Source organism: Botrytis sinoallii (genome assembly GCF_014898435.1).
Source record: "Botrytis sinoallii strain Bc 23 chromosome Unknown BSIN_010, whole genome shotgun sequence".
NCBI classification, from domain to species: domain Eukaryota; kingdom Fungi; phylum Ascomycota; class Leotiomycetes; order Helotiales; family Sclerotiniaceae; genus Botrytis; species Botrytis sinoallii.
In genome coordinates this window covers 1,932,713-1,945,796 of record NW_024066037.1, presented here as the reverse complement: position 1 = coordinate 1,945,796, position 13,084 = coordinate 1,932,713, and the positions used below count along the sequence as shown (strand labels likewise).

The 13,084-nt window shown below is 42.2% G+C and overlaps 3 protein-coding genes across 3 annotated transcripts; 1 reads left to right on the top strand and 2 right to left on the bottom strand.

Annotated features, from left to right (window-relative positions):
• Positions 1-641: 641 nt before the first annotated feature.
• Positions 642-2,826, bottom strand: EAF02_006672 (uncharacterized protein). The gene is made up of 3 exons (XM_038902720.1): positions 2,195-2,826; positions 1,943-2,143; positions 642-1,821 (listed from the first exon to the last, which is right to left on the bottom strand). Exons 1-3 carry the CDS (start codon positions 2,229-2,231, stop codon positions 668-670), a joined length of 1,392 nt encoding a protein of 463 aa, XP_038757940.1. The 5' UTR covers positions 2,232-2,826; the 3' UTR covers positions 642-667.
• Positions 2,827-2,994: 168 nt separating this feature from the next.
• Positions 2,995-5,117, bottom strand: EAF02_006671 (uncharacterized protein). Its single transcript, XM_038902719.1, has 2 exons — positions 4,441-5,117; positions 2,995-4,392 (listed from the first exon to the last, which is right to left on the bottom strand). The coding sequence occupies exons 1-2, from the start codon at positions 4,894-4,896 to the stop codon at positions 3,304-3,306; spliced, it is 1,545 nt and encodes a 514-aa protein (XP_038757939.1). The 5' UTR covers positions 4,897-5,117; the 3' UTR covers positions 2,995-3,303.
• Positions 5,118-5,753: 636 nt separating this feature from the next.
• On the top strand, positions 5,754-6,941 carry EAF02_006670 (uncharacterized protein; the record flags this gene model as incomplete). The annotated part of the gene is made up of 1 exon (XM_038902718.1): positions 5,754-6,941. One exon carries the CDS (start codon positions 5,754-5,756, stop codon positions 6,939-6,941), a length of 1,188 nt encoding a protein of 395 aa, XP_038757938.1.
• Positions 6,942-13,084: the final 6,143 nt, after the last annotated feature.

The following is a 13,084-nucleotide window of genomic DNA, read 5'->3' as shown; positions in this document are numbered from 1 at the left end:
GCTCCATTCAAGTAGAGATTTCGAACGGCTTTCGATATTATGCTCATTTTAATTGTAATAATTTTAACCTCCCGATGATCCTTTATCTTCTTGCTTAGACTTCGCAACAATTACCTGAAATAATCTCTGAGCCTTAAATCATCGAGACACCGATTTCAAACTCATCTGGTCTTTGAAACCGTTTCGGAGCAAAACAAAAAATGAATGATACCAGGGTCTACTAGCTCTGATGGACGTGCGAGTCAAGTCGCTGTCTGATGTTAGGTATGCATTAAATCAGGCTATCCGAAAACGCCACTCGGACGCACCATGGCCCCAAATCAAAGTTCTTCGCTCTCGAACTTTGGTGCTTTCATTGTAGACTGTGGGGGGCCTAGACACTTCTTGAAGACTGTGCTCTGTTGTCGTTGATCGTATGGCAATTATGTTTAGTGGCATTGCCCGTACGATAAGCCACAAGGGGGATGAAGATACGATAATAACGAAGCGTTTGGTTACGAATCCGTCGCACGTGTATGTTATATAATTCAGGTTGCTTCACGCAACCTCGAAACAGTGATTGTTGAGTCTACCTCCAATTACAAATTAGAATAAATGGTCCCAGGTGCAGAATCGAGTGGGTGCTAAACATTTAAGATAAAGTTTTTACATTGTATGTATATTGATATTATATATTGGCAGCATTTCCGTTCTGACCTGAACTGTTAACTGGCTGGTCCAAACCGACAAATTTACCCTCTTCAACCTTGGCAAATAAATCTTCAAACCTGTCAAGAGCAACTTGATAACAATCAAAACCATAAATCCTCTTTTGAACATCAGCATCTGCCCATTTATCTGGAACTGCTCCCCCCGTTTGTTTAAATGCAGCGAATTGCTTATCTCTCTCTGCCTTCGCAGCTCCATCACCCAAATGTAGAGCTCGTCCAGATTGTGCAGCGAGCTCAACTAGGGTTTCGGCTCGTTCCTTTCTAACGCTCTCATAAACGAGTAAAGATTTGTTGATATCTGATGGGCTGTTTGAAGGACACTTGGAAAACACAGCACCTAACACGGCAGCATCTTCAATTGCTTGAGCGGCACCTTGAGCTAAATGAGGAAGAGTTGGATGGCAAGCATCTCCAACTAATGCAATGGATCCGCGGACCCAAGTCGGAAGAGGGCTGTGGACACGAAGTTTCCATTCACATACCTCACCATCTGGAACAAGGTTCAACATGCGTTGGACTTTAGGGCAAAAGTCTGAGAAAATGTGCAACATAGCGCTCTTGTCACCCTTTGTGGTATAAGTAGCTGAAGGGGCGGCAGCGAAATTTGTGTCTGGTTGAACTGTGGAGAGGTTGTAGATTTGTTTGCTTGAGACTGGGTAGGCGATGATATGTCTTTTCTCTCCAATCCATCTTGTGACCTTGTCTCCATTGATAAGTTCCAAAAGTTCGGGGTCGTTCTCCATTTCCTCACGCTTTAGCATAATTCTATATGCTGCCTGGTTCGTGTCGGTAATGTGTGCGTCATGGTTCAAATCAGACAGAATCTTTGATCTAACGATCGATTTAATACCATCTGATGCGAGAATGACATCGGCTTCGACAGTATAAGATTCTCCGTGACGTGGCTTAACCTTTAGTTGCGGCTTGGGGCCAAAAGACTCGACAGCTTCGGCTGCAACAGAGAAATGAAATTTGATGCCACTCTCTTTCTTACAAGCCTCATACATAGAGCCAGCAAGATTGGATCGGTGGCCAACCATATGAGGGTATTCATAGGTTTCTCTGATGTACAAAAGATCCACGTGAGCAAGCTCTTTATCAGAATCGCCCTCTGTTTCTTGATCAGTAACATGCTTTTGAAGGAAAATGTGGGCAAGATAAGGTATGTTAACGCATGGTTTAAAAATAACTCTCAAAATTTGGCGAGAGGGTAAGAGAGCAACTGAACGTACGTCTAATGCTGGTTTCCTTCAAGTCAACAGCTTCGGCCTCTATCTCCTTCCAACAGCCCAACATATCCAATATTCTGGCCATGTTTGGCGCCAATTGAATTCCAGCACCGACGAAACCTAAATTCGACGCTGTCTCGAAAACTTCGATGTTTGTGAAGCCTTCTTTAGCTAAAGACAATGCGGTTGACAGCCCTCCCATGCCTTATAACTGTAAGTAGATGAACTCGAGAGAAAGGAATCGAAGCATCTTACCAGCCCCAATGATCACAATGTGTGATGCTCTATCCATGATGGCTATTTTCAGGAACTTTCTGAATCGATGTTTAAGTTTGTTTGATGAGTTGGATGATGTCGTATTATGTGGTATATAGGGAAATTATGTGGTGTAGATTGGTACCCAGAATTCAGAGTGTATGGTTCTATATAAGATAGAAATATCCTCCGATTCTTCAAGTCTTTTCATATATATTAGTCCATCATTTGTAGTACGTACGCACATGGAGTGCCCCACGATCCCCACAACTCGTGACACGAATGAAAAGTGGAAAAAGTCATAGCCACCCGGCTTCTTGATACGGGATGGGGAGGATAAGAAGGCTGCATGAAGGAAACATTAATTATATAAGAGACTACGAGTAGAGAGGGGTGGAATTGAGAATCGGCATTAATTAAGCTTTGGTTGAATTTGCAGCTTTTTATGATTGGTAAAGGACGAGTGAAGTGGTCGAAATTGTCTTATTGTTCGGTGGGGCAGAAAGCCTTCTTGATGTCGGGACCGAATGAGATCCAAGTCCATTTTACATCGACTTGCGGTACTAGCCGACCCCGCACACGTGATTTTGTCTCCAGGTATATAAAAAAAAAAGTGCAGGAATGTACTTGCAATGTTAAAAGGATTTGAAGGATAGAGTTGCTGGGTGGTTTGGTAGCAGCACATTGATAAGTCTTACTATCATTTGGTATCAGATTTGACTGTTGCGATATATTCTGGCATCATCCTCAATCGCCAACGGCACGTTGATGACGTTTCGAGTAGGGTTCATTCGCCAAATTCAATCGTGTGGGCAGTGATGGACTCTTTTTTTAGTGAATAATGTAAAAGTGCAGTCTCTTTCTGCTTTCCTAGAAAGAAATTGTGACGGCCTTAAGTAGACTTCAATCTCTCAACTGCAGCATTATTTTTTGGGGAGACTAGGACGAGTACTTGAATGTATTCTCTCACATTCTAGCTCAAGGAATAAATGATTGAGTCTGCTCTCAAATAAGGAATACGAGATTGACAGTATTCTCACATAATAGGATGTTTCATGTGAATTTTACTAAGGAGTATCCCCTTCCCGGTATCTTCCCTGGTGATTCCCTCAGCTGTTGCATAGCGACACAATATCTGTCGGCACAAATTGCTTCAAAATTCCCAATAAAGTTCGCAATGGAACCCAGTCCAAGTCTCCCTGGCTTGACTGCATAGGCTGTCCACTATACAATACTCTTGCAAAATGTCCATCAATAGCCGGGCTGCTAAAGTTCTGAAGTTTCCAAATCTCCACAGCAATGTTGCTCCCCATTCCAGGCCATCTCAGAGCATTTATACCCAAAGCGCCTGCTACTGGACCAATATCTCCATCATGAACAAATGTATGACTATACTTTCCTCCTTGGATTGTCCCATTTGCAACACTTTCCAGTCTTGACACTATCTCTGCAATAAATAGTCCCTCGACGACTTGGATGTATTCTTGAACATATGGATTTGCCCTCCAGTAATAATTCCACTCCCAGTCTCCAGCTCTGAAAACTTCATCTGCCATTTCCCGAGTTACGCAGTTTGAAGCATTTGTCGGAGAGCAAGGAAGCGAATAACCATTACAGAGACGAGCTTGGAAATTGTCTGCGAAATGATCCATTGTCCCTTGCCATGCACTAGAGTCTGCGTTGAACATGTTTCCAAGTGTAGTACGTATGGCTGATGTAGCCGTCAGGTGATCTTTCCATTCAGCAGTTGACTGAATTTTAGCTAGTGTTGAAGCAATTGCGGGGCAAGAGTACCCTGCGTTAACTGTGTCGAGTGAATTTGCTTGTTGATGGAGAGAAATTGATCCTTGATGCTTGGGCCAGATTCCACGTAGTACCCCTCCAGCACTCTGTTGCGTCAAAGGCGACTCCGAGGAGCGAAAGTAAGTTTTCTCCAACGATGGAGTTGTGGGGAAGAGACTCAGTTTACCGGTGGCGCCATACACTCCTGAAAGGTCCCGGCCGTGCTGGTAGCCATCTAATAGGCCACCGATTGTAAGTTGTGGATATTGGCAAGTTCCCGAGATATAATTGCCCAAAAAGGGATTATGTGCATCTGTATATGTGCTAGCATATACTGGAATGGGCTGTTCCAAGGTGGCATCGTGAGGTCCAGCATACAGATATGGGGAAATATCTGAGCAATTGAACGGCACGGTCTAACTAAAGTTAGCAAGTTCACGGACGTCAACGCGATATCAATTAACCTCTCCACTGGGTAAGACATTATACATAGTCCTCCTCTGATGTCTTTGTAAATACTCGAGATAGACGAGCTCCGCCTTGACACTTCCATTGGCTACAGGTGAAGGAAGTCGATATTCTTGTACTCTTGGATGGGGCATCGAGCAGTAATCGTATGTGCCGTATGTTATGTTTGAAGCTGTAGACTTCCCAGGAGCGGAATAAATGCCACCATACGATCCAAGTGAAGTATTTGTGATGTATGAAGTGTCGTTCAGGCCGATTGGATATAAAGTTTCGAAAGCAGATAGGGCAATCGTCCCCTGTGATCCCGCCAGCATTGTGAAGAGGGTGAATTTGCCGGCGAACATGATGTGAAATTTTGCTGACAGTATCAAGAACCCTGAGGCAAGGCCAACGGTATAGAAAAACAGCCTCCACTTCCACTTGGTTATTGGTTTGTGGGAGTGAACCTCCATTTAAACATATATACGCGGTGACAGTACAAAGATGAAAACCCGGAAAATGGTTAAAGTTTCATTGCAAACTCAGAACGAATGGGTTTCCCTTTCATTAGAACACCAATCAAAGTGGGTGTTTCGACACATGTGTTTCTCACAGAACCCCACGTGGGAGTCAACAAGGAGAGGGCGACTTCCTTCGAACAAGAATGCTTCTTTCCCGGCAAAAGTAATAAGATTCATATGAGTTGGTACTTTCAGCGATATATTCTCGTCTCTTTACTCTGTACAATACACTTCGTATCAAGATATAGACTACACCACCGGGCCAATCTTACCATACCTCATAAGGATTAGTGTGAGCACTGCGAATCCGTACTCCGTAGTGATCCGTCGTGATCCCGCTTTATTAGCATGGAAAGTCTCAATGAACAATATTGGAATCATTTTTATGTGCGAAAGGAGTATAGAATTTTTAATGCTAATAATCTAAGATTAAATATCAATCCACTAAAGTCGAGAATTGAGCCCGGGAAACGAGGTATTTTTCCGACCCTCTATTTCGACGATCACTTTGCTAGACTCCACCAAGATCTCACACTCACGTCAAAAGGAAACTACCATCCCATCGAATATCTCCAAGCACATATTTAAAGGGGTGCACTAGAAAATCAAGCACATTTGGAGCCGGTGTCATAGAGCAAATTTCTTATCCTGATTTATTGTACAACGGTAATATATATTGACCCCATACAGAGCACAATCTCAGCCCATCTTCTATCAATTCCCGGCCAAACTTCAATTCTGAAGCTTAATCACTACGCGTCGACAATTCTTTCCGTCATAAAACCGCCAAGTGTACAATTACAATCGCCATGCTCATTGCTATTCCCAACTTTTTAATCGCTTTGGCAATATCATATGGAGCCCATGCTTCCCCAATATCACGTCAAGTCAGCGAGTCAGATGTTTCACTGCAAGAATTTGCCCTCCAGAAGCTCCTTACAAATGCATCTCCGATTTTTGGGAACTACGCAGACAATCAATTGAATACCTCGACGTGGATGAGCCGATACGCTGATACCACAAAGCTCGTACATATGAATATTCCAGGGACTCACGATACCGCAACTTGGAACTATTCTCTCGCCACTCAGTCTGCGCTATCTGGTGTCACATCTCTAGGAAATCAAGTCCCTAATCCACCAGAGTATTATCGCTGCCAGAATAATTCTATTGCAGATATGCTCAATGCGGGAATACGAGCATTCGACTTGAGATTTGCCCTGGATGTTACAAACACCTCGATTGTATTTTGGCATAGTCAAGCTCTTCTATCCCAGACTGCAACGTTGGATGATGTACTATTTGGTTATTTTCATTGGCTTGATAATCATCCCTCTGAAGTAGTCTTGCTTAGCCTTCAATATGAAGGTAGCACGACGGAATATGGAAGAAATGATGAAGAAGCACAACTCAAGCTGTTCAATGTTCTCACGTCACCAGCAGCAACAAAGTATTTTTTACAGACGAAAAATGAATTGGGAACTCTTGGTGATGCAAGAGGTAAAATTGTTCTTCTTCGCCGCTTCGATCTTGATCAATTGTCAGACGCTTACGAAAATGCTTTACCTGGTCTTCATTTCTCCCCCGCTCTTTGGATCGATAATTCCCCTGACATTGAAATTAATTATAATACAGCAAACAATTATACAGCATATATCGAGGATAATTATGAGCCTCAAACTCCAGCTCAGTCAAATGCAACGGTCAATATTCAATCGAAGTACCAGGTCACAATGATACATCTGATGAAGGCAGCGGATGAGTCTTTAGCACCCGATGGTTTATGGTGGACTTGGGCCAGTGGAGGAAAGATCTCAGATGGTGTGTTTCCTGAGACAATGGCTATTGGAAATGGGACAGAATATACGCCAGCTGGTGGTGTAAATCAAAACCTGATGACATTTTTAAAAAGGATGAGTGGAAAGAGGGTGGGAATTGTCATGTTTGACTTTTTTGAGACGCCGGGAAATTTGGTCGAGACTTTACTAAGTTTGTAAACATGGTCTTTATTTGTTAGATTATCATAATACTAATACCTAATCAATCGCATTATTCAACCTTCTCTGAGAACGATTGTACGGAATTGAGTTGTGCCAATCCAATCATTTATATATTTTGAATGATATCCAATTGTAAAACTGATTTCTTCAACTTTCTATTGTATCTGATCAATATTTAGCCTTCTGCGAGCCTCCCGTCACGTTCTCCCCTATACCCGCAATCATTATCAATCAATACGCCTAATATTTTGACAAAGGAGGGGCTAGATTTACCCCGCACTTCGCTTCAAAGCCCGAACGCCCCTGAATTACAGGCTCCTGCGTTGGCTGCTTCACAATTCTAGGTATGGGTTTGAGAGACTGTGTGATGCCTTTGCAAAAATGAGGTGCGCAAAAATGTAAACATAGTACCGTACGCTATCATCGATAGAATCATTGTTATGAAAATACTTTTTTACTCCCTTCTTTGAGTCTAAATAATATATGGATGCCGATTTGCGGCTCACGGTGCAGGACTTCTGATTCCAACAGTAGGTTGAGACTTGATTTGGCGTTTCTGGATTCTTGCGAAGTGATATATTAGGTAGTGACGGCGTTTAGGTGAGGTTTCAAGTATTCGATTTGTGGAATTCAATGCATATTTTCGACCGAAGGAAAACGAGCATTTTTCAATCATAAAAACACAGTGGACTGTGAGTTACGTTCAGATTTGGTTGGTAGCGCTCTCTAAGGACCTTGGATTCAAATCGAAGTTATTAATGTGTTCAACCTCAGATCTATGCTCTGCTCAAATGAGATTCCACAATTCCTAATCTTGCTGTTGGTATCACCTCCTTTTCACCGTTATTGGTAAAAGCTTCACCATTACCATCACTACCACCCTATTCCGAAAGTCCCTCCTCGTCTCCACATATTTGTCACTCAACATTCTAAGTCTACACTATCACAGTCAAACTCCACACATTGAATGAAGTTCTTACCTTCAAAGCATACACTTTATCGTCTCCGAGGGTGTGGGCAAAACGGAGTCTGAAGCAATAGTACTGGTCTTCTGAGCTGCTTTCTTAACTTGCAAATGGGTCTAGAGAATCCTCGGCTATAGAAATCTGGAAAGACCGCTTCTGAGATCTTGTAAAATTGAAATCCAATGTTCAAAAGGAAGCCAGAAAATCTACATGATTATTCATCACTTCCTCCTAAAATCTATTCGTACTAGCAGTCTCACCCTCTTCCCTCCTTCTTTTTGTATGAACCCGTGGCCCAAGTCGGTCCCACCGCTCAAATCATATGTCTGAGTTAGCACATGTGTGGACTCCTCTCCATTAAACCAGGTCGCGCCAGTGAGATTTCTTTCCCTTCTGTCATCTAGATCGAATTCGAGATACAATTTACTTGAAGTTATATCTATATAGATTTCTTAGTCGATAGCTATGATTTAGACAGTTAAGTAAATGGCTTCACACTTTGTTGTTATTAATAGCGAACATGCGGTATTTTCAGGCTGCTCTTCGTACCGCTGTGGTTCCAAGGCCTTACAACAAGAGGTAGCGTCATAAACGAGACTAGGCATCGATAAGACTGTTCACTTCCATTATAATCCTGGAAGTTATCAGTGACGTTGCGAGGAAGATGTAATTCAAGATGAAAATGAGCTTCTTGAGCTGATCTTCCTAACACCAATCGACTGGTGCCAAACCCGATACCACAGTCAAGTAGCTACCAAGCCAGCGTTAATGTTACATCGTTATAACATTCGTGACCTGCATGTCCAAGAAATACTATTTGTGTAGAGAAGCTAAAAAGAAATAAATTACAGCAGATAAGACTTAAATCTAGCTTAGTTGGCGCGAAAACTAATATTCCTTGTTCTTTGGCGAATATCATGTGCACAGGATACAACAATCTGGGGATCTCAAGGCAAGCACTAGAATTGGGACTTTGAGAGGAAAATTTGAGAGTTAAAGAGAATGAAAAATTGCTTCCGTGATATTAATATTTGATTGCCGTCATAAACCACCTATCACCGTGAGTCATCTCAGCTACCACTAGATGTAGCCCACAACCATCTTTCATGCCACAAGTCGCGAGAAGCTAAAAGAAAACAAGAGAAGGTCAGATCGTTGAGAAATGAAAGTCTAAGCTTATACAAACTCTACACAGGAACCTCTTTCATCATCCATACACCCCGTCTCGCCCAGATAGTGATGTCTATATTTACCTTTCTAAGTACTGCCGCTGAAAATGCATAACAGGCGCTGGCTCATAACAAGTAGGATAACAATGGGAAGCGGAGGGTAAATTTATTACATGTCAAGAAAAAGCCGATGGTATCTAGAAAATTTGGGATATAGAGACAAATATAGCAGTCATAAAGACAAAAGTCATTTCAACAGTGCATTTGTATGTGCGAGAACGAGGAACATCCAGGACGACGCATGAAGGCTCATTAAGAATGTTCAAAGTGTCTTGCTTGATGATAGGTAAAATTTTAATGACATGGAAATTATATGGCTCGAAAACAAGTGAGTTGAGTGTAGGGGGAGTTGTTGCATAGCGGGGTCCGATGGCTGGCACTACCTATCCATCGTCACGGAGCAACTTTGTTGCCAGCAATGATTGAAGAGAATAACGATCACAACATCAAACTTGATGAGAATTGAAGATCCACGCTTGAGATTGCCGACTAGTGTAAGTATTAGTAAACAACACTCTGTAAAGCGATACCTCTACGAGTTCTCATAATTCAAAGTAAAATTGGTCTGGGAATTGCGAAATCGGAGCTGTAGAGTTTGCATAGCAATTTATTTTCGAACGACATTCCAGGTTGGGGGTGTAGAGCAGAAGTGAAAATTAGGAGAATATATCGCAATCAAATGAAATAGGAGTTTTTCATCGAAGGAATCAGAATAACATGCCAGGGGAAATGGAGAACAATGTCCACCTAGAATTGGGGAATCAAAAAATGGATGCATTTCATACAGTAAATCCAGACCCTGAACACTTATTCACATGTTTCCTGCCTCTGAAACAGCCTCACTGTAATTTTCAACAAGTATCGGAAATGAGACTCCCACAGTCAGGGATACAAGAGATTACATGTGAAATGTTCACTTATTCCCTGAACTTCGGCTCATCGCAAATTGCACTGTCACCTCAGGATTACTAGGTCGGTAGACATTACAATAAAGGCAGGAAATCATAACCATATGCTTCCTCGCGATGTGCCCTAATTTCTCTGCCGCGCCCTAGAAGATAATCGGAGGCTTTAGGAACGGGACAGCCCAAGATATCCGATTTGCGGACACGATGGCACCGTAAAGGTTTAGCTACGAACAAAGATTTCCGCGACTGCCGCCATGCCAAAGTGAAAAACAGGTTCATTCTAGACCCGTTATCCAAATCAACATAAATGAATGACGATCAAACCAAGGGAAACCCTTCCAACCAACAAATCATTCTATTGATCGGGCCTTTTAGATTATCCGTATCCGGGGTACATATCCAGATGCGGAGGGAATCTGGGGACCCCAAGCAAAAAGCATAAGCCCCAACTATTTTGACTGCTCAACTCAATACATGGCCAATGAAGAGATGAGACAAGGTTCGGAACCGTACCGAGAGGTCATTGAGTGCCGAAGCTTGCGCTCACGTAGACCAAGGGAAGCCAAAAGACGGAGTTATGTCTGGTGTCGTGCAAGTGAACAAAGTTTGTGGGGTAAAAGTATGATTGTATCAGTATTGCCAATGATTTATCAAGATCTTGAGGCCTAGAGATTTGCAGAGAGGAGGCGTGATTCGGTGGTATTGTGGGGATGAAGGATAAATTACGATACCGCTACCGCATCTCCAGATTTCATTGCACACGAAAAGTTTACGATCAAGCTATTATCAAAATTAATGATGTGGTCTCCTGATAAAATGTCAAAAGGAACGTGTAGAATAATAAATCATTTTGGTAATCTAGTATTGGTCTGCAGAACAAAACTCTTTGCTGGCAAACTCAGGAACAGCGGCGCATGACTATCGGGGAAAAATTGATATATTGGTTGAGATGCGAAACAAACGAATTGAATGATAGGGAAGAAGTTATTCCGACCCTCTTGTAAGCTTTCTATCACATGTTACTAATATGCAATTGAAAAAAGGAGATCATGAAGGTATTCACGTGAGATGAGAATGACTATTCGCATACTGGCATACTGGTATCCATATTCCATCAAAGATTGGAAATGGATTGATTGGAAGCTCCCGGCGAGAGTGGAAGAGTCCGATTGAAAACATGGTCAAACAATGATGATGTTGAGATTCAAGATCATGAGGCTCGTGAAGTCTGTACTCTGGAAGGTTGAAACGAAAGTTCTTCTCCGCATTGTGGAATGTTCTTTCTGGAGTTCGCATCCTTCTCTTTCGCGAAAAGCGTGAGTTTCGGTCCTTTTCTTCCATTCATTCGGGTTATGGTAACGAGATGCACGTAGGTACGAGTTGTATCCATTCATTGCATACGGTACTGGAAGATTTATGCTATTTTCCGTGAACTAGATATCTGGATAATCATGTGATCTGATGATACCTTGGTAGATTTGGAGAAGAGTTTGAACCTGCACAGAAATACATGGTGTCTTTGCTACTGTACATGTGACACCATCCAGAAGCGGAAGATTTTCATCGTCGCATCGATCGCCTTCAAAGTTTTAATCTTTATATCAACAGAAAACTTTTGCAATTTCTCCAACTCAAAATTCTACATAGTTTTGTGTCATTTGTGTCATTTGTCGCTCAAATGTTTAGAATGGAATGGCAAAAATGTCATAGAGTTTTCTTGGTGTCTTCTGTTGCAGACCTAGATGCAGGCGGTGCAGACTGTGCAATTGATAGGCGGTCTCGAGCGGTTTTTAGTGATTGATATATTCCGGTGAGTAAGAAAGAGGAAATATAAAATGATGATCTTTTTTTGAATGGTGCCTGATTCGTGCGATGTGTGCGATGTGTGATGTTCACGAGCATGACACTTTTACTAGTTGGTCGTAGGGCTTTATCATGCGCTTGAGAATTCGATGCATATCGAACCGCAAAAGTGTATTGGCTAGATGGATGGCAAGGCAAGAATTGTCGTACATAGCAGGAGGAGAATTACTGAAAATAGTAACATTTCTCTAGCCTTTTGCTTGCTCGTGTTTCTGTGCGATGTAAAAAAGTAGTTTCATGAGTTCCGCAGATTTCATGGAGTACCGGTACCGTGAAGAAAAATGCGTGAGTGGCTTATTTTACTTGGCCATGGTCGGCATCTGTGTAAGGTTTCAATATAATAAGCAACCTCGGTATATGTCATACGATGATACAAAGTCCCCAGATCCGGATAATTGACTTGATCAATGGAGAAATCCTCAAGGACCCAGAGTAGTATCTTTGTGCAGTGTCTTTGTGCAGTATGTATGTTCTATTGCAGGATCTCAAACCTCGTTGCCTCGTTGTTCCTATTGCTTTGACATTCCGATAGAACGGGAGGATGTTACTTCAGTGACAACTTCACAACTGTCGAATGGCAATGCAAGCAAGTGGCTAGAATAGATCAGCAGTCTTCATAAATGAAGCACAGAGTACCTAGAAAACGCGAAGAATTCTTGGCACGCATTGGTTAGATTTTGAATGAGAGATCGGTTATGTCGCCTGAATGGCCAGAACAGGTAAAAAAAGGTGTATGAGCAAGGATTTATCCATGCATTTTCATATAATGTACGATGCCCCAATTGGGAGTCATCTCCGTGCAAGTGACGATGGGTTTGACAACTTAAAAAGATTATTCGGAGCAATATCTGCATCGGGAGATCGAGGGGTTAGTACATCTCGGGGTGGACAAGAGGGAACGAGAGTAAAGTTACTTAAGTAGGCAAAGTGCTGGCTGGGTTAGATGGATGATGGATGAAGGGAACATGGAGGGATCAGATTACTTGATCGTTTGACAAACATGAGTATTGTGTTGTGTAGGGCATCTGGTAGAGAGACTGGGAAAGAGCCTGATGAGAACTTTGTACAGAGCAGGAATAAATAGAATAATGGATAAAGTAATCAATAGCATGATGGAGTCTATCGAACTCATATGCTGTAAAAAGAAAAGTAATATTGAAGCTGGTACGGAAATT

Excerpts from the sequence above, each read along its gene's own strand:
- EAF02_006672 (XM_038902720.1), bottom strand. The coding sequence starts at position 2,231 with ATGGATAGAGCATCACACATTGTGATCATTGGGGCTG. Across the intron at positions 2,144-2,194 it reads CATTGTGATCATTGGGGCTG|GCATGGGAGGGCTGTCAACC; the intron begins GTAAGATGCTTC and ends TACAGTTATAAG. Across the intron at positions 1,822-1,942 it reads GAAGGAAACCAGCATTAGAC|AGGGCGATTCTGATAAAGAG; the intron begins GTACGTTCAGTT and ends ATCAAGAAACAG.
- EAF02_006671 (XM_038902719.1), bottom strand. The coding sequence starts at position 4,896 with ATGGAGGTTCACTCCCACAAACCAATAACCAAGTGGAAGTGGAGGCTG. Across the intron at positions 4,393-4,440 it reads ATGTCTTACCCAGTGGAGAG|ACCGTGCCGTTCAATTGCTC; the intron begins GTTAATTGATAT and ends AACTTTAGTTAG.